The following is an 18,785-nucleotide window of genomic DNA, read 5'->3' as shown; positions in this document are numbered from 1 at the left end:
GCAGGCGCAGAAGCGGAAGCGAAAGCGGAAGCGGCGCGGAGAAGGCGGAGGGAAGATGGCGGCGGCCGCGGCGGCCCCCGAGGACGAGCTGGTCTCGTCGGTGACGCTCTACCGGCGGCGGCCGCGGCTGCTCCGCGGCACCGTGCTGCCCTTCGCCGCCGGCCTCTACCCGGCCTGGCTGTGGCTGTGGGGGCCGCGGCTGTGGGCGGCGGGCGAGGCGGCGGGGCCGCCCGAGGCGGCGCTGCTGGCGCTCGGCGCCATCGCGGCGCTGCAGCTGCTGACGGCGCTGGCCGGGCTCTGGTCCGTGCACGCCGAGTGCGCCCTCAGCTGCGTCAGGGTGAGCGCGGGAGAGGGACCGGGACATGGGGCTGAGGGTGTTTGGGGTCTGGGGGGATTTGGGGGCTGAGGGGATTTGGGGGAGAGTTGGGGTTTGAAGGGGTTCAGGGTTCAAAGGGGATTTGGGGCATAAACGTATGAACTATAAGCTTATAAGCTAAATTAAAGTATTCCCTAGGAATTGTTAAATATGGGGGTGCTGACTATGGGAAATATGTGGTGTTAAATATGGAAGAGTAGGATATTAAAAGGAAAAGATTTGGGATGTTAGGAGTGTGAAATGTGGGGTTTTAGAGGGATAAAATATGGGATATTAAAAATGTAAAATGTGGGATATTAAAGGCATAAAGTATGGGTTATTAGAATTGTAAAATGTGGGATATTAAAGGGATAAAACATGGGTTATTCGAAGTATAAATGTGGGGTTTTGGAGCAATAAAAAGTGGGATTTTAAAGCGATTGAAAATGGGATTCTAAAGGGATAAAATTTGGAGCACTTGGGGTACAAAGCTTGGATTTTGAAGGGTTAAAAATGAGTTTTTAAGGCAATAGGAAATGGGATTTTTGAGGGGTTTTGAAGGGATTTTCCTGCTGTTTTCTCCCCCAGGAGCCCTGTCCCCAAAAAGCCACCCTGGCCAAGGTGGTGCCAACCCCCAACAATGGCTCTGTGGAACTGGTGCCAATCCACAGGGAGCAGGTGAGGGAATTCCAGGAATTCCGCTGGGATTCATCCCTGGAGATCCAGTGAGCTCAGGGTCATCCAGCTGCGGGATGAAAATCCGGGAATTCCGGAGGGATTTGTCCTGAAAACTCCACTGTGTTCATGATAGTCCATGAGGGAATGGGAAAATCTGAGAATTCCTTGGGATTTATCCCCGAAAATGGGGAAAACCTGGGAATTCCAGGCAAAACAGCCCTGGAAAACCTTGGGATTTGGGGATTTTTCTCCAGGAGACCCTTGGAAATCTGGGATTTTTTTTTTTCCCTCGTCCGGGCTGGAAATTTTTCCAGGAATGGGAAATTTGGAATTTTTCCCTTTTTTTTTCCCAGGGTGAGGATGGGCAGGAAGCGCTGAGCTTTGAGTTCCAGAAGATCAAATATTCCTACGAAATCCATGGAAAAAAGCAATTCCTGCCCGTGGCATTCCCTGTGGAGCACCCCTTGGGATTCTACCAGAATTCCAGAGGCTTCCAGGAGGAGCAGGAAATCCGTGAGGCCGAGAGGAAATACGGGAATAACAAGTGAGTTTTTCCTGGGGGGAAATCCCGGGAAAAGAGCCCAAAATATTCTGGGAAAAATCTATAAATATCCTAAAAAAAAAAAAAATCCCGAGTGTGCTGGGAAAGCATTCTTAAAATAGCTGAAATATCCCAGGAAGGTATCCCAAAATATTCTGGGTAAATATTCCAGGAAAATGCCCAAAAATATCCTGGAAAAATATTCTCAAATATTCCAGTGCAATGTGCGAAAATATACCAAGAAAATATTCCAGGAAAGCATCTCTAAATATTCCAAAATAGGCTGGAAAATATCCCCAAAATCTGGGATTTTCCTCCTGGATTTGGGATTTTGGGCTGAGGGGTCTTCTGGGAATGAATCCCAAAAATCCAATTTTTTGTTTAAAATCATCAGGAACGGGGATATTTTGGGTGGAAAAACTGGGATTTTCCAAGGTTTTTCCAAGGATTTTCCTCCTTCCAGGGCAGAAATGGTGGTGCCAGAATTCCTGGAGCTTTTCAAGGAAAGAGCCACGGCTCCGTTCTTCGTTTTCCAGGTAAAAATCGGGAATAAAAACCAGGAAAAAAACTGGGAAAAATCCCCCAAATCTACTCAAAATGGGAATAAACTCAGGGAAAATTCCCATTCCTGTAAAAACCAGGGGAATTCATTCTGGGATGGATGGGGCCAGTTTCGGTCCCTTTCTCCCTGGAATTCCAGGAACAATTTTGGTCCCTTTTCCCCTGGGGTTTCAGGAATTCCGGGCTGGGGTGGGATGACTGCCATCCCTTTTTCCCCAGAGTTCTGGGCTGGAATTGCAGGAATCCGGGGCTGCCCTGGCGCAGTCCCAGCCCCACGAGGGTTTCTGGAGGATTTTCCCTTTTCTCCCGGAGTTCCCCCGGTCTCCCCTTGTCCCTCCCGGCATTCCCGGCATTCCCGTGGTTTCCCAGGTGTTCTGCGTGGGGCTGTGGTGCCTGGACGAGTTCTGGTACTACAGCGTCTTCACGCTCTCCATGCTCGTGGCCTTCGAGGCCTCCCTGGTGCAGCAGCAGCTCCGCAACCTCTCCGAGATCCGCAGGATGGGCAACAAGCCCTACATGATCCAGGTAAAATCCCGGAATGCCGAGGCTCCGGGGAAAGGCCTGGAATTCCGGGGCTCCCGGTCTGGCTTCTGGGGGCCCTTTGTGGTGGTTTCGCTGCGGAGTTCGGCCCCAAAGTGGGGATTTTAGGAGGCTTAGCCCCTGCGTTTTCCTTTTTCCTGTGGTTCTTGCATGGATTCTGTCCCAGGAAATGGGATTTTTGTGGATTTGGGGGGTTTTTGGGGTTTTTAGGGGCATTCAGCCCAGTTATCTTCCTGTTTCCTGTGGTTTTTCCACAGATTTTTTTGTCCCAAAATTGAGATTTTTGAGTTTTTTGGTGACTTTTCCTGCTGATATTGGCACAAAAATGGGAATTTTGGGGGGACTTTAGGATATTTTGGGGATTCTTTTTTTCCCTTTTCCTGTGGCTTTTCCATCAATTCCATCCCAAAACTTGGGGGTTTTTTTGGGAATTCCAGGTCTACAGGAACCGGAAGTGGCGCCCGATTTCCAGCGAGGAGATCATCGCAGGGGACATCGTCTCCATCGGTAAGAACGGGAATTCCCGTGGAAAAACGCCCCAAAAACGGGAATTCCCAATGGGAATTGCCATGAGGAGCGTCTTTAAGATGAGAATCTCCACAGAAAGCATCCTGGGAAATGGGATTTTTTTTATGGGAAACGCCCTTAAAATGGGGATTTTCATGGAAAAGTCCCTTGAAAATTGGAATTTCTTCCCTCGTTTCTGTTGGAATGAAATTGAATTTTGAGGATTTCGATTCTCATTTTCAGGGAAATCCCCTTGGAACTTTCCTGGTATCCGCAGGAGTTCTGGGTTGGACTGGGATAACTTTGAGGTTTTAGTTGTGGGATTTTCCCCTTTTTTCCTGGAATTCCCTGCTTTTCCACCATCCTGCCGTCAAACATTTTAGCTCCCTGAAACCCTAAAATTTCAGGAATTCCAGGGGCTTTTTTTTTCCCACATTTTCCCTTCTCCAAGCCCTCCTCCTACAGATCTGGGGCTGGAAAAGTGGGTGGGAAAACCGTGGGGTTTGGAGTGGGGAAAATGGAAAAACTGGTGAGTTTGGCTTGAGAATTCTGGGAATTTTGGGGATTTCTGCCCTCAGGCCGCTCCCCCCAGGAGAATTTGGTGCCCTGTGACCTCCTCCTGCTGCGGGGCCGCTGCGTCGTGGACGAGGCCATGCTGACCGGGGAGTCCGTGCCGCAGATGAAGGTTGGGAAAACCGGGAAAGAAGCGGGAAACAAATGGGAAAAACGGGGGGAAAAGCAGGAACTGGGGCATGTTCCTGGCCGGAATTCCCTGGATCCATGTCCCATTCCTGGCCAGAATTCCCTGGATCCGTGTCCCTGTTCCTGGCCGGAATTCCCTGGATCCATGTCCCTGTTCCTGGCCAGAGTTCCCTGGATCCATGTCCCTGTTCCTTGCCAGAATTCCCTGGATCCCTGTCCCATTCCTGGCCGGAATTCCCTGCATCCATGTCCCTGTTCCTGGCTGGAATTCCCTGGATCCATGTCCCTGTTCCTGGCCGGAATTCCCTGGATCCATGTCCCGTTCCTGGCCAGAATTCCCTGGATCCCTGTCCCATTCCTGGCCAGAATTCCCTGGATCCGTGTCCCTGTTCCTGGCCGGAATTCCCTGGATCCATGTCCCTGTTCCTGGCCGGAATTCCCTGCATCCATGTCCCTGTTCCTGGCTGGAATTCCCTGGATCCATGTCCCTGTTCCTGGCCAGAATTCCCTGGATCCATGTCCCATTCCTGGCCAGAATTCCCTGGATCCATGTCCCATTCCTGGCCGGAATTCCCTGCATCCATGTCCCTGTTCCTGGCCAGAATTCCCTGGATCCATGTCCCTGTTCCTGGCCGGAATTCCCTGGATCCATGTCCCATTCCTGGCCGGAATTCCCTGGATCCATGTCCCTGTTCCTGGCTGGAATTGCCTGGGTCTGTGTCCCCATTCCCATCCAGAATTCCCTGGATCCATGTCCCATTCCTGGCCAGAGTTCCCTGGATCCCTGCCCCGTTCCCATCTGGAATTCCCGGTGTCCCTGCCCCGTTCCCACCTGGATTCCCGGTGTCCCTGTCCCCGTTCCCGGTGTGTCCCCATTCCCGGTGTCCCTGTCCCCGTTCCCACCCGGATTCCCGGTGTCCCTGTCCACATTCCCGGTGTCCCTGCCCCGTTCCCGGTGTGTCCCTGTCCCCATTCCCGGTGTGTCCCTGTCCCTGTTCCCGGTGTCCCTGCCCCGCTCCCACCCAGATTCCCGGTGTCCCTGTCCCCGTTCCCGGTGTCCCTGCCCCGTTCCCACCCGGATTCCCAGTGTGTCCCTGTCCCCATTCCCGGTGTCCCTGTCCCCATTCCCGCTGTGTCCCGCAGGAGCCGGTGGAGGGGCTGAGCCCCGAGCGCGTGCTGGACGTGGCCGTGGACGGGCGCCTGCACGTCCTGTTCGGGGGCACGCGCGTGATCCAGCACCTGCCGCCGCCGCGCGCCTCGGCCGGCCTCAAACGTGAGCGATCCCGCCCGGGCCGGGATTCCCGCCCATCCTGGGATTCCCAGCCCCGGAATTCCCACCCATCCCGGGATTCCCACCCATCCTGGGATTCCCATCCATCCTGGCCTTCCCGCCCCCGGGATTCCCATCCTGGCCTTCCTGCCCTCGGAATTCCCACCCACCCTGGGGTTCCCGCCCCCGGAATTCCCATCCTGGGATTCCCAGCCTCGGAATTCCCATCCTGGCCTTCCCGCCCTGGAATTCCCACCCATCCCGGGATTCCCGCCCCCGGAATTCCCAGCCCCCGGAATTCCCATCCTGGGATTCCCGCCCCAGGAACATCCCACTGGGACCGTCCTCCTCAGGGAGCGATTCCCACATTCCTGCCCCAGATTCCTGGGGATTCCCACCCCGCAGTTCCCAGGAGGTCCTTGGGGGTTTCCTCAGGAATTTGTGGGAATTTCCGGAGCGGATGTCCTGGGGGATCCCCTGGGATTTCCTGGGAATTCCCTGGGGTTTGTTCCCTCCCCAGCTGTGGATAACGGGTGCCTGGCCTACGCCCTCCGCACCGGCTTCAACACCTCCCAGGTGAGCCCAGGATTCCTGGGAATTCCAGGGAATGGGGCTCGGGAGGAGGGAGGAATTTAAGGATTGGGAAGGGTTCCCAAGCTCCAAAGGAATTCCAGGCTTTTCCCAGAGTCGGAGTTCCCATTCCGTGCTCCTTTGGACAGAATCCCGCGGAATTTTGAAGGAGTTTCCATGGGATTCCTGACCAAAGCTGGTTTTGCAGGGAAAGCTGCTCCGGACAATCCTGTTTGGGGTGAAGAGGGTCACAGCCAATAACCTGGAGACCTTCATCTTCATCCTCTTCCTCCTCGTCTTCGCCGTCGCCGCCGCCGCCTACGTCTGGATCCAGGGTGGGAATCCTGGAATTCCGGGAATTCTGGCAATTCCAGGCTTTGGGGGAGGGATCCCCGAGCGATGTTCCCTGATCCGGACTCCATCTTTATTCAGTTTTTTCCCCTAATCCCGTTTTCATCCCGTCTTTCCCCTCTCTGATCCGATTTTTCCCCTTTCTAATCCCATTTTTCCCCATTGTGATCCCGTTTTTCCCGTTGTGATCCCATTTTTCCCCGTTGTGATCCCGTGGTTCCCCAGGCACCAAGGACCCCCGTCGGAACCAGTACCGGCTGTTCCTGGAGTGTGCCCTGATCCTGACGTCCGTGGTGCCGCCCGAGCTGCCCATCGAGCTCTCCCTGGCCGTCAACACCTCCCTGATCGCCCTGGCCAAGCTCTGTGAGGAGCTGGGGATGCCGGGAATGCCGGGGATGCTGGGAATGCCGGGGATGCTGGGAATGCTGGGGAATGCCCCAAATTCCCATTTTTCCCCCCAAATTCCCGTTTTTTCCCCCCAGAATCCCCAGTTTTCCTCCCAGAATCCCCAGTTTTCCCCCCAGAATCCCTGTTTTTCCCCCCAAATCCCCATTTTTCCCCCAGCATTCCCGTTTTTCCCTCCTGCCCAGACGTGTACTGCACGGAGCCGTTCCGCATCCCCTTCGCAGGGAAGGTCCAGGTTTGCTGCTTCGACAAGACCGGGACCCTGACCAGCGAGCACCTGGTGGTGCGGGGCGTGGCCGGGCTCAGGTGGGTCCCGAGCCCCAGATCCCACCTGGGAATGCTGTGCGAGAGCACCGGGAGCCTTGGGAGGGCAGGGGAAGGGGCTGGAAATGCCCAAAATTCCCAAAAAAAACCACCCCGACAAAAGCCCCACGAGGTCTTCACAAAATCCTCACAAAATCCTGGCGAGAAATAAAAAAAGGAACTCCACCAAAATCGGTCTAAAAGATCTTCCCAAAAGAGATCAATGAAGGAGCCCAGAAAATTGTCACAAAATCCCACAAAACCTTCCAAAAAAAATCCCAAAAAATCTCACAAAACCTTACAAAAAATCCCAAAAAATCCCACAAAACCTTCCAAAAAAAATCTCACAAAATATTCCAAAAAAAATCCCAAAAAATCCCACAAAACCTTCCAAAAAAATCCCAAAAAATCTCACAAAACCTTCCAAAAAAATCCCAAAAAATCCCACAAAACCTTCCAGAAAAATCTCACAAAATATTCCAGAAAAATTTCCCAAAAAATCCCACAAAACCTTCCAAAAAAATCTCACAAAATCTTCCAGAAAAAAATCCCAAAAAATCCCACAAAACCTTCCAGAAAAATCTCACAAAATCTTCCAAAAAAAAATCCCAAAAAATCCCACAAAACCTTCCAAAAATATCCCAAAAAATCTTCCCAAAAAAATCCCAAAAAATCCCACAAAACCTTCCAAAAAAATCTCACAAAATCTTCCCAAAAAAAAATCCCAAAAAATCCCACAAAACCTTCCAAAAAATCTCACAAAATCTTCCAAAAAAAATCCCAAAAAATCCCACAAAACCTTCCAAAAAAATCTCACAAAATCTTCCCAAAAAAAATCCCAAAAAATCCCACAAAACCTTCCAGAAAAATCTCACAAAATATTCCAGAAAAATTTCCAAAAAAATCCCACAAAATCCTCCCAAAAGTCCCACAAAATCCCAACAAAATATCCCCCAAAAAGCCCCCACAAAACCCTCACAAAATCTTCCCGAAAAATCCCACAGAACCCTCACAAAAATCCCAACAAAATATTCAAATATTCCCCCCAAAACCCCCCCCCAAAATTCCCACAAAAGCCCCGCAAGAAATCCCTCAAAATTCCCACAAAAAATCCCACAGAATCTGTCAAAATCCTGGGATTTTTTTGTCAAGATTTTTTGGGATTTCACAAGGATTTTTGGTGGCGTTTTTAGTTGAAACTTCTCGAGGATTGTGTGAGGGTTTAGTGTGATTTTTTGTCGCCTTTTTTTGGGGCTATTTTGTGAGGATTTTGTGCAAAGATTTTGGGGGATTTTTTTTGAGGGGTTTTTTTGTGGGGATTTTGTGGGATTTTTTGTGGGATTTTGTGGCTGGATCTTGTGGAATTCTTCGTGTATTTTTAGGGGGAATTTTTTTGCTTTTTTGTGGGATTTTTTGTGGGATTTTGTGGCTGGGTCTTGTGGAATTCTTCGTGTATTTTTAGGGGGAATTTTTTTGCTTTTTTGTGGGATTTTTTTTGGGATTTTGTGGCTGGGTCTTGTGGAATTCTTCGTGTATTTTTAGGGGGAATTTTTTTGCTTTTTTGTGGGATTTTTTGTGGGATTTTGTGGCTGGGTCTTGTGGAATTCTTTGTGTATTTTTAGGGGGAATTTTTTTGCTTTTTTGCGGGATTTTTTGTGGGATTTTGTGGCTGGATCTTGTGGAATTCTTGTGTATTTTTAGGGGGAATTTTCTTCCTTTTTGTGGGGTTTTTTTTGTGATGCTTTTTTGTGGGATTTTTTGTGGGATTTTGTGGCTGGGTCTTGTGGAATTCTTTGTGTATTTTTAAGGGGAAGTCTTTTCCTTTTTGTGGGGTTTTTTTTTTGTGATGCCTTTTTGTGGGGTTTTTGTGGGATTTCGCAGCGCGTTTTGCGGAGTTCCTTCGCGGGATTTCGAGCGTTCCGCCCGATTTTTCCCTTCCCTTTCCCTTCGGCCTCGATTCCCCGCCGGTGCCCTGGGCAGAGGCCCCGGGGACGCTGCCCAGCTGCGGAATTTTCCCTCAGGGAGGGCAGGGAGGTGCTGCCGGTGTCGGAGCTGCCGCTGGAGACGCGCCGCGCCATCGCCTGCTGCCACTCCCTGGTGCAGCTGGAGGACGGCAGCGTCGTGGGCGACCCTCTGGAGAAGGCCATGCTGACGGCCGTGGACTGGACCCTGACCCGAGGTAAATCCCGAAAACCCCCCTTTTCCCGGGATTCTGAGGCGTTCTGGGTGGGAAAAGCTCAAAAAAAGCTCGGGGGGAAAACGGTCGTGGGTTGCTGCAAAAAAAAAAATCCCTCCCAAATAATCTCATAGAACCTTTAAAAATCCACAAGATGCCCACCAAAGAAACTCCACAGAATCCCTGAGGAAAATCCCACAGAATTCCCACAAAAAATCTCAAAATCCTCACAAAAATCTCAAAATCCCCACAAAAAAAAAACTCCACAGAATCCCTGCAGAAAACCCTACAGAATTCCCACGGAAAAATCTCAAAATCCTCACAAAAATCTCAAAATCCCCACCAAAGAAACTCCACAGAATCCCTGCGGAACTCACACGAAAAATCTCAAAATCCTCACAAAAATCTCAAAATCCCCCCCAAAAAAAAACTCCACAGAATCCCTGCAGAAAACCCTACAGAATTCCCACGGAAAAATCTCAAAATCCTCACAAAAATCTCAAAATCCCCACAAAAAAAAAACTCCGCAGAATCCCTGCGGAAAATCCCACAGAATTCCCACGGAAAAATCTCAAAATCCTCACAAAAATCTCAAAATCCCCACAAAAAAAAAACTCCGCAGAATCCCTGCGGAAAATCCCACAGAATTCCCACAGAAAAATCTCAAAATCCTCACAAAAATCTCAAAATCCTCAAAATCCCCACAAAAAAAAAAAACCACTCCACAGAATCCCTGAGGAAAATCCCACAGAATTCCCACGGAAAATCTCAAAATCCTCACAAAAATCTCAAAATCCTCAAAGTCCCCACAAAAAAAAAAAAACTCCACAGAATCCCTGAGGAAAATCCCACAGAATTCCCACGAAAAATCTCAAAATCCTCACAAAAATCTCAAAATCCCCACAAAAGAAACTCCGCAGAATCCCTGAGGAAAACCCTACAGAATTCCCACGGAAAAATCTCAAAATCCCCACAAAAATCTCAAAGTCAAAATTCTCAAAATCCCCACAAAAATCTCAAAGTCAAAATTCTCAAAATCCCCACAAAACGCTCCACAGAAAATCCCTACAAAAATCCCACCAAATTCTCTCAAAATCCCCCCCCCCCCCAAAAAAAAAAAACCAACACACGAATTTCTCACCAAAATCCCCCTGAACTCCACCTAAACTGGCCAGAATTCCATCAAATTCCCACCAAATTCCCCCCGAATCCCACCCGGATCCCCCTCAAACCACCCCAAATTCCCCCTTTTTCTTTTCCCCCCACCCCATCCCCGACTCCCCCTTTTCCCTCCCAGCACCCCCTTTCAGGATTTCCTGATTTCCTTTGTTTCCAGATGAGAAAGTTTTCCCGAGGAGTCTAAAAACTCCGGGAATGAGAATTCACCAGCGCTTTCATTTCTCCAGTGCCCTGAAGAGGATGGCGGTGCTGGCGTCCCTGGAAAACGCCTCCGGAGAAATCCGATACCTGGCGGCCGTCAAGGGCGCTCCCGAGACCCTGCACGCCATGGTGAGGGCAGAAACAGGGCGAAAAACGGGGAAAAAGGGGAAAATACGGGAAAAACGGGGATTTGGGAATGCTGGGGAGACCCTGCACGCCATGGTGAGGGCAGAAACGGGGCAAAAAACGGGGAAAAAGGGAAAAACGGGGATTTGGGAATGCTGGGGAGACCCTGCACGCCATGGTGAGGGCAGAAACGGGGCGAAAAACGGGGAAAAAGGGAAAAACGGGGATTTGGGAATGCTGGGGAGACCCTGCACGCCATGGTGAGGGCAGAAACGGGGCGAAAAATGGGGAAAAAGGGGAAAATACGGGAAAAACGGGGATTTGGGAATGCTGGGGAGACCCCGCACGCCATGGTGAGGGCAGAACGGGGCGAAAAACGGGGAAAAAGGGAAAATTGGGGATTTGGGAATGCTGGGGAGACCCTGCACGCCATGGTGAGGGCAAAAATTGGGGAAAACAGGGAAAATACGGGAAAATAGGGGAAAAACGGGGATTTGGGAATGCTGGGGAGACCCTGCACGCCATGGTGAGGGCAAAAACGGGGCAAAAAACGGGGAAAAAGGGAAAAATGGGAGTCTGGGAATGCTGGGGAGCCCCTGCACGCCATGGTGAGGGCAAAAACGGGGCAAAAAACGGGGAAAAAGGGAAAAATACGGGAAAAACGGGGATTTGGGAATGCTGGGAGCCCCAAGCGGGCGCCCTGCGCTGAGGGGAAATGGGCCCAGGGCATGCAGGAAGGGGAAATTCCAGGGAAAACCGGGGATTTGGGAACGCCGGGAGCTCCAAATGGCTGCGCCCAGGCCCTGCGGTGAGGGCAGAATTCCAGGATAAAACTGGGAATCTGGGAATGTTGGGAGATCGGGGAGATGGAAGGGGGGGATGACTGTAAATCCCGGTGGAATTACCCTGAATTACCTCGAATTCCCTCAAATTCCACACAGATTCTCCCAAATCCCTCCCTTCCCCCTCAGATCTCCTCATTTTTCCCCTGTTTTCCACCCAAACCCCCCGGAATTCCCTCGGGTTCCCCACTCACAGAACATCTCCCGGGTTTCCTTCCTCAGCTGTCCCAGTGTCCCAGCAACTACCACGAGATCCATCGGGAATTCTCCCACGAGGGCGCGCGGGTCCTGGCCCTGGGCTACAAGGAGCTGGGAGCCCTGAGCCACCAGCAGGTGAAAAAATGGGAAAAACACCCGGAATTCCAGGCCTGGAGATGCTGGGAGAGAGGTTGGGGAAAGGAGAGGTGGTTTTTTTTTTTAGGGTGGAATTTGGGGCTTTCGGGGGCTTTTTCCAGGGAAATTCCCATTCCTGAGCCCCTTCAGAGCATCCCAAAGGAATTTTTTCCAAGGAAATCCCTTTTTCTTTGGGGAATTTGGGACCACTCCAAGCTTTTAGGAGCACCAGACTCATTCCGAGGGATGCTCCAAATGCCAGGGATCACCGGTGGGAGGAGGAATTCGGCTTTTGAAGGGATTTGGGAATGCTGAGTCCCGGATTTTGCCATACAAAAGGTGCGGGAGATGAAGAGGGAATCCCTGGAATGTGACCTGAGGTTTGTGGGATTCATCCTGGTCTCGTCCCCACTCAAAGCCGACTCCAAGGCCGTGATCCGGGAGATCCAGAGCGCTTCCCACCATGTGAGGAATGACGGGAATTCCTGGATCCTGGGGAGGGCGGGAAAGGGGAGAAAATGGGGAATTGCCAGAGGGGTGGGAGGGGCTGGAGGGAGGGGAAAATCGGGAATTTCCAAGGTGAAAAGTGGGAAAATCCCAAGTGGGAAACAAGGAAGGGAAATTCCAGACTGGAAACTGGGAAATTGCAGTCTGAGAACCGGGAAAACTTCAGGTGGAAAATGGGGAAAATCCAAGGCTGGGAACTGGGAAAATTCCAGATTGAAAATGAGAAATTCCGAGAGAGGAACGGGGAAAATCCCAAGTGGGAAACAGGGAAGCCGCAGGGTCTGGGGCCACTGCAGGGCGCGCCCCTCCGGAGGGGGCTCCCAGCCCCAAATCCAGGCTGGAATTTCTCCGGAATTGCGGCGTCGCAGGTGGTGATGATCACGGGGGACAGCCCGCTGACCGCCTGCCACGTGGCGCGGGAGCTGCACTTCCTGCAGAAGGAGAGGATCCTGATCCTGCAGCCCCCGGAGCAGCCCGGTACCGCCGGGAGCGAAACGGGAACGACCCCGGGAATGTGGGAATGAGCCTGGGAATGTGGGAACGACCCCGGGAATATGGGAATGACCCCGGGAATGACCCCGGGAATACGGGAATGACCCCGGGAATGACCACGGGAATGTGGGAATGAGCCTGGGAATGTGGGAACGACCCTGGGAATGTGGGAACGACCCCGGGAATACAGGAATGACCCTGGGAATGTGGGAATGACCCCGGGAATATGGAATGACCACGGGAATGTGGGAACGACCCCGGGAATACGGGAACGACCCTGGGAATGTGGGAACGACCCCGGGAATATGGGAATGACCACGGGAATGTGGGAACGACCCCGGGAATACGGGAACGACCCTGGGAATGTGGGAACGACCCCGGGAATGTGGGAATGGCCCCGGGAATACGGGAACGACCCCGGGAATATGGGAATGACCCCGGGAATGACCCCGGGAATACGGGAATGACCCCGGGAATGTGGGAACGACCCCGGGAATGTGGGAATGGCCACGGGAATACGGGAATGACCCCGGGAATACGGGAACGACCCCGGGAATGTGGGAACGACCCCGGGAATGTGGGAACGACCCCGGGAATGGCCCCGGGAATACGGGAATGACCCTGGGAATATGGGAATGACCCTGGGAATGACCCCGGGAACACGGGAATGACCCCGGGAAGGACCCCGGGAATGACCCCAGGAATACGGGAATGACCCCGGGAACAACCCTGGGAATACGGGAATGACCACGGGAACACAGGAATGACCCCGAGAATGACGGGGGGGCTCGGGGGTTTGAGGGGTCTGGGGAGCTGGGGTGGGATCAGGAATGGGATCAGGAACGGGAATGGGATCAGGAATGGGATCGGGAATGCCGGGGGTTCTGGGATTCCGGATTTGAAGGTCTGGGAGCTGGGGTGGGATCAGGAATGGGATCAGGAATGGGATCGGGAACGGGATCGGGAATGGGATCGGGAATGCCGGGGGTTCTGGGGTTCGGGATTTGAAGGTCTGGGAGCTGGGGTGGGATCAGGAATGGGATCAGGAATGGGATCGGGAACGGGATCGGGAATGGGATCGGGAATGCCGGGGGTTCTGGGATTCCGTGTTTGAAGGTCTGGGAGCTGGGCACAGAGCTGTGGGCTGGAATCCCGCTGGAATCCCGCTGGACTCCCCCCGCTCCCGCAGGGCTGCCCTGGCAGTGGCGCTCCCGGGACGGCTCCGTGGCTCTGCCGGCGCTCCCGGATTCCCTGCGGGATCTGACGGGGCCCTTCGAGCTGTGCCTGACCGGGGAGGGGCTGGAGCAGCTGCGGCTGCGGGACCGGGAGCGGCTCCTGCGCCTCATCCCCCACGTCCGCGTCTTCGCCAGGGTGGCGCCCAAGCAGAAGGTGAGGGGGGGTTGGGAACGGGAATTCCTGGGATTTGGGACCTTCAGGAACGTGGGGATGGCCCTAGGGTGAGCCCAGGGAGTCTGGAGCTTGTCCCAGCTCTGAATTCCTGGGATTTTGTGGGTTTGGGAATGGGGGGATGGCCCTGGTATGATCCTACAGAATGCTGAGCCTCTTCCAGCCCTGAATTCCCGGAATTCCGAGCCTTCCCGCCAATCCCGCCCTACTGCTAGCTGGGAATTCCGGGATTTTGGGAGCTTTTCCCGCTTTTTTCCCGGGCAGGAATTTGTGATCACGGCACTGAAGAGCCTGGGCTACTGCACCCTGATGTGTGGCGACGGCACCAACGACGTGGGAGCGCTCAAACACGCCGACGTGGGTGAGCCCACAATTCCCGAGATTTGCCCCAAATCCCAACCCCAGCCAGGCCGCTCCCAGCGTTTCCCAGCTCTTGGGAGCCGGGAAAGGGAAAAAAGAGGGAATTTCAGGTTTTCCTGGGGGCTTTTCCCTTGCTTTTCTCTGTGCCTTTCCTATTTTCCCCTTGTTCTTTCCTGTGGGTTTTTCCTGGTTTTTTCCCCATTTTTTCCATTTTTTCCCCTGATTTTCCCTGGTTTTTCCCTTATTTTCCCTAATTTATCCCAAATTTTTTTCCCTGATTTGCCCCCAAATTTCCCTCATTTCCCCCAAATTTCCCTCTTTTCCCCCCGATTTCCCTCTTTCCCCCCGATTTCTCTCTGTTTCCCCCTGACTTCCCCTTATTTTTCCCCGGTTTCTCCCCATTTCCCCCTGCCCAGGTGTGGCCCTGCTGGCCAACGCTCCGGAGCGCGTTCCCGAGCGGAAGCGGCGGCCCCGGGACGGCGTTGGGGACGGCAGGGCCGGAATTCCTGCCGGGAATGTCAAGCCCTCGTCCCGAGGGGCCAAGCAGCGGCTCCTGGCGCAGCGGGAGGAGCAGCTGGCCGTGCACAGGGTGGGAATTCCCGTCTGTCCCGGGGGTTTCAGCCCTGGGAGCGGAGGGATTTAGGGAACGGGAATGCTGGGATGGTTCGGGTGGGGATGGATCCGATCCCAGGGCTGTCCTAATCTGTGGGCAGGGAGCTTCCCAAAATTCCAGGGGGATCCTGTGGGAAAAGGGAGGGAATTCTAATGGGAAAAGGGATAACGTGGAATAAATCCAGGAATTCTGGAGGTGGGAAGTGACATAAAACCAGGGAATAAACCCTGGAATTCTGGGGGCTGGAAGGGACCTGAGATCGGGGGTAAACAGGGAATAAACCCTGGAATTCTGGAGCTGGGAAGGCACCTCCAACCCCATCACCCCAGATCCCAAACTCAAAGCTCTTTTCCCTCTGGATTTGCGTGGAGTTGGAGCGCGTTTTCTGGCCCTCCCGCGTGATTTGGGTTTTTTGGGAATATCCAATCCCGCAGGAGCGGCTGAGCCAGGTGCTGAGGGACCTGGAAGAGGAGAGGGCCCCCGTGGTGAAGCTGGGGGACGCCAGCATTGCCGCCCCCTTCACCTCCAAACTCTCCTCCATCCAGTGCAGTGAGTGCCCGGGAACAGCGGGAAAAACCCGGGAATGGGGCGGGAATGGGATGGGAATGGGAGGAAACCCCAAGTCTGAACTTCCCCGAGCTCAGAATTGCCGAGAGCGGAGCCGCTGAGCTCGGGCTGTGAGGCTGACGGTCATCCTTGGTCTCATCCCGAGCATCCCCACGCCCCCGATTCCCGCCGGGTTCCTGACCCCCGGAATTCCCGTCTTTCCCTGCTCCCAGTCTGCCACGTGATCAAGCAGGGCCGCTGCACGCTGGTGACCACGCTGCAGATGTTCAAGATCCTGGCTCTGAACGCGCTGGTGCTGGCCTACAGCCAGAGCGTGCTCTTCCTGCAGGGCGTCAAGTTCAGCGACCTGCAGGCCACGCTGCAGGGGCTGCTCCTGGCCGGCTGCTTCCTCTTCATCTCCCGATCCAAGGTGGGGATTCCTGGGGAACGGGCGCAGGCTAGGCAGAAATCCAAAAAAAGTCACCAAAAAATAAAAAAAAAAATCCCCAAAATAGAAAACAATCCCAAAAAATCCCCCAAAAAAGACCAAAAAAAAATCCCGTTTGGGATCTCATTCCTGTTTTTTCCAGCCCCTGAAGACTCTTTCCAAGGAGAGGCCCCTTCCCAACATTTTCAACCTGTACACGGTGCTGACGGTGCTGCTGCAGTTCCTGGTGCATTTCCTGAGCCTCGTGTTCCTCTACCAGGAAGCTCAGGCCCGCAGCGAGCCCAGGTGAGGCCCTGATCCCGGAAAATCCCCAAACAGTTCTGATCCCAGAAAATTCCTAAAGGATTCCGGGGTTGAACAAAACATTTCCAGGGTTTCCCCCGCAGTTCCTGCTACCCCAGCATCCCCTGGTCCCATCAAAATCACTCCAATGAGCATTTCCTGTGGGAATTCCATCCCAAGGAATTCGATGGATGAAAAACCCCAAATCCTCCAGGATTTTATCCATTCCCATGGATAAAAAACCCCAAAAAACAAAAAAAAATTCCCGTTTTTCCGCTCCCAACCCATTTTAGACCCACTCCTACCCCTCTAACAACCGGGATTTTTTGGGGAGCGGATCCTGGGTGGGTCCCGGTGCTGATCCCGGTTTCCCGGGGCAGGGAGGAGGAGTTTGTGGATCTGAGCCGTGAGTTCGAGCCCTCGCTGGTGAACAGCACCGTGTACCTGCTGGCCATGGCCATGCAGACGGCCACCTTCGCCATCAACTACAAGGTGGGAAACATTCCCGGAATGTTCCCATTTTCCCCACTCCCCTGCCTTCCCCAAGGTGGGAAACATTCCAGGAATGTTCCCATTTTCCCCACTCCCCTGCCTTCCCCAGGGTGGGAAACCCGGAATGTTCCCATTTCCCCACTCCCCTGCCTTCCCCAGGGTGGGAAACATTCCCGGAATGTTCCCATTTTCCCCACTCCCCTGCCTTCCCCAGGGTGGGAAACATTCCCGGAATGTTCCCCTTCCCACACTTTTCCCTGCTTTTCCCCATTTTTCTCCACATTTTTCCCAATTTCTGTTCCCCAGTGCCATCAAACCCCACTTTACAGCCCCAAAGCCTCTCGGAATCAGCTCCCAGTGCCCTCCCAGTACAAACCAGTACAAACCAGTGCCCCCCAGTGCCCTTCCAGTGCCCTCCCAGTGCCCCCCAGTGCCCTCCCAGTCCATCCCAGTGCCCCCCAGTGCCCTCTCAGTACATCCCAGTGCCCTCCCAGTGTATCCCAGTGCCCCCCCGTGCCCTCCCAGTGTACCCCACTGTATCCCAGTGCCCCCGAGTGTATCCCAGTCCATCCCAGTGCCCCCCAGTCCATCCCAGTGCCCCCCAGTGCCCTCCCAGTGCCCCCCAGTCCATCCCAGTGTATGCCAGTGCCCTCCCAGTGTATCCCAGTGTATCCCAGTCCATCCCAGTGCCCCCCAGTGCCCTCTCAGTGCCCCCGGTCCATCCCAGTGTATCCCAGTGCCCTCCCAGTGCCCTCCCAGTGTATCCCAGTGTACCCCAGTGCCCTCCCAGTGTATCCCAGTCCATCCCAGTGTATCCCAGTGTACCCCAGTGTATCCCAGTGCCCTCCCAGTGCATCCCAGTGCCCTCCCAGTGTACCCCACTGTATCCCGTGCCCCCGAGTGTACCCCAGTGCCCCCCAGTGCCCCCCAGTCCATCCCAGTGCCCCCGGTCCATCCCAGTGCCCTCCCAGTGCCCCCAGTCCATCCCAGTGCCCCCCAGTGCCCCCCAGTGCCCCGGTCCATCCCGGTTGCCGTTCCCAGGGCCAGCCGTTCATGGAGAGCCTCCTGCAGAACCGGGCGCTGCTCTGGGCGCTGCTGCTCTCGGCCTCGGCCGTGCTGGGGCTGCTCAGCGGCGCCTGCCCCGAGCTCAACCTCGGCTTCGGCCTCGTCGAGATCCCCGCCGAGGTGGGAGCCACGTCCCGGGCAATTCCCGAATTCCACGGGGGGGATTCTTACAGGGAGGGGGCTCCAAGGTTCCTGCCCTGGTGAGACCCCAGTTCCAGGGGGAAATCCCAACATTCCGGGGAAAATTCCTGAATTCCAAGGGAAATCCCTCCAGCATTCCAGAGGGAAATCCCTCCAGCATTCCAGAGGGAAATCCCAGCATTCCAGAGGGAAATCCCAACATTCATGGGGATATGGGAATTGTCCCTGCCTGTGGGTTGGGGTGGGATTTGGGGAGCCCCATTCCCGCCAGGAACATTCCGGAATTCCCAGGGATTTGGGGTGGGATCCGCGGCCCCGTTCCCGCGGGAAATCCCGGAATTGGCAGGGATGGGGATGGGATCTGGGGTCGGTTCCCGCCCGGAACGTTCTGGAATTCCCTCGTTCCCAGTTCCGGCTGCTGATCCTGGCGGTGCTGGCGGCCGATTTCCTGCTGGCCTTTTCCGTGGATCGGCTCCTGCAGCTCCTGCTGGGCAGCTCCCGCCTCCGAGTGCCTTCCTGAGCCCCCCGGCGTTCCCAGAGACCCCGAAAACCCCAGGATCATGGAATTCCTCCCCCTCGGAGAAGGCGGATCCCAAATTTTTAACGTTTCCCAGGACGTCTCAGCAGCTTTCAGGAGTTCCCAGAATTCCCCAGAGTTTCTTGGAATTTCCCAGGATTTCCCGAAATTTACCCGAGAATTTTTTTGGAATTTGGCAATGGAAAAAAAAATCCTGATCAAGGCTGGTTTTTTTTTTTGGAAAGAGTTTGGTATTGTCTTTACTGGGAAAAAAA

At 53.9% G+C, this 18,785-nt stretch overlaps 1 protein-coding gene across 1 annotated transcript; it reads left to right on the top strand.

The window, feature by feature from the left end:
- Positions 1–47: 47 nt before the first annotated feature.
- On the top strand, positions 48–18,754 carry ATP13A1 (ATPase 13A1). Its single transcript, XM_036400035.1, has 26 exons — positions 48–337; positions 944–1,033; positions 1,387–1,577; positions 2,038–2,110; positions 2,505–2,660; positions 3,113–3,182; positions 3,761–3,867; positions 5,028–5,157; positions 5,675–5,730; positions 5,933–6,059; positions 6,301–6,438; positions 6,666–6,786; positions 8,805–8,962; positions 10,296–10,468; positions 11,530–11,640; positions 11,980–12,105; positions 12,516–12,624; positions 13,829–14,028; positions 14,311–14,407; positions 14,823–14,995; positions 15,454–15,568; positions 15,799–15,995; positions 16,156–16,298; positions 16,676–16,787; positions 17,829–17,972; positions 18,403–18,754. The coding sequence occupies exons 1-26, from the start codon at positions 56–58 to the stop codon at positions 18,511–18,513; spliced, it is 3,510 nt and encodes a 1,169-aa protein (XP_036255928.1). The 5' UTR covers positions 48–55; the 3' UTR covers positions 18,514–18,754.
- The last annotated feature ends 31 nt before the right edge of the window (positions 18,755–18,785 follow it).

This window comes from Molothrus ater, chromosome 36, assembly GCF_012460135.2.
Source record: "Molothrus ater isolate BHLD 08-10-18 breed brown headed cowbird chromosome 36, BPBGC_Mater_1.1, whole genome shotgun sequence".
Classification (NCBI taxonomy): Eukaryota; Metazoa; Chordata; class Aves; order Passeriformes; family Icteridae; genus Molothrus; species Molothrus ater.
This window is presented reverse-complemented; position numbering and strand designations above follow the sequence as displayed.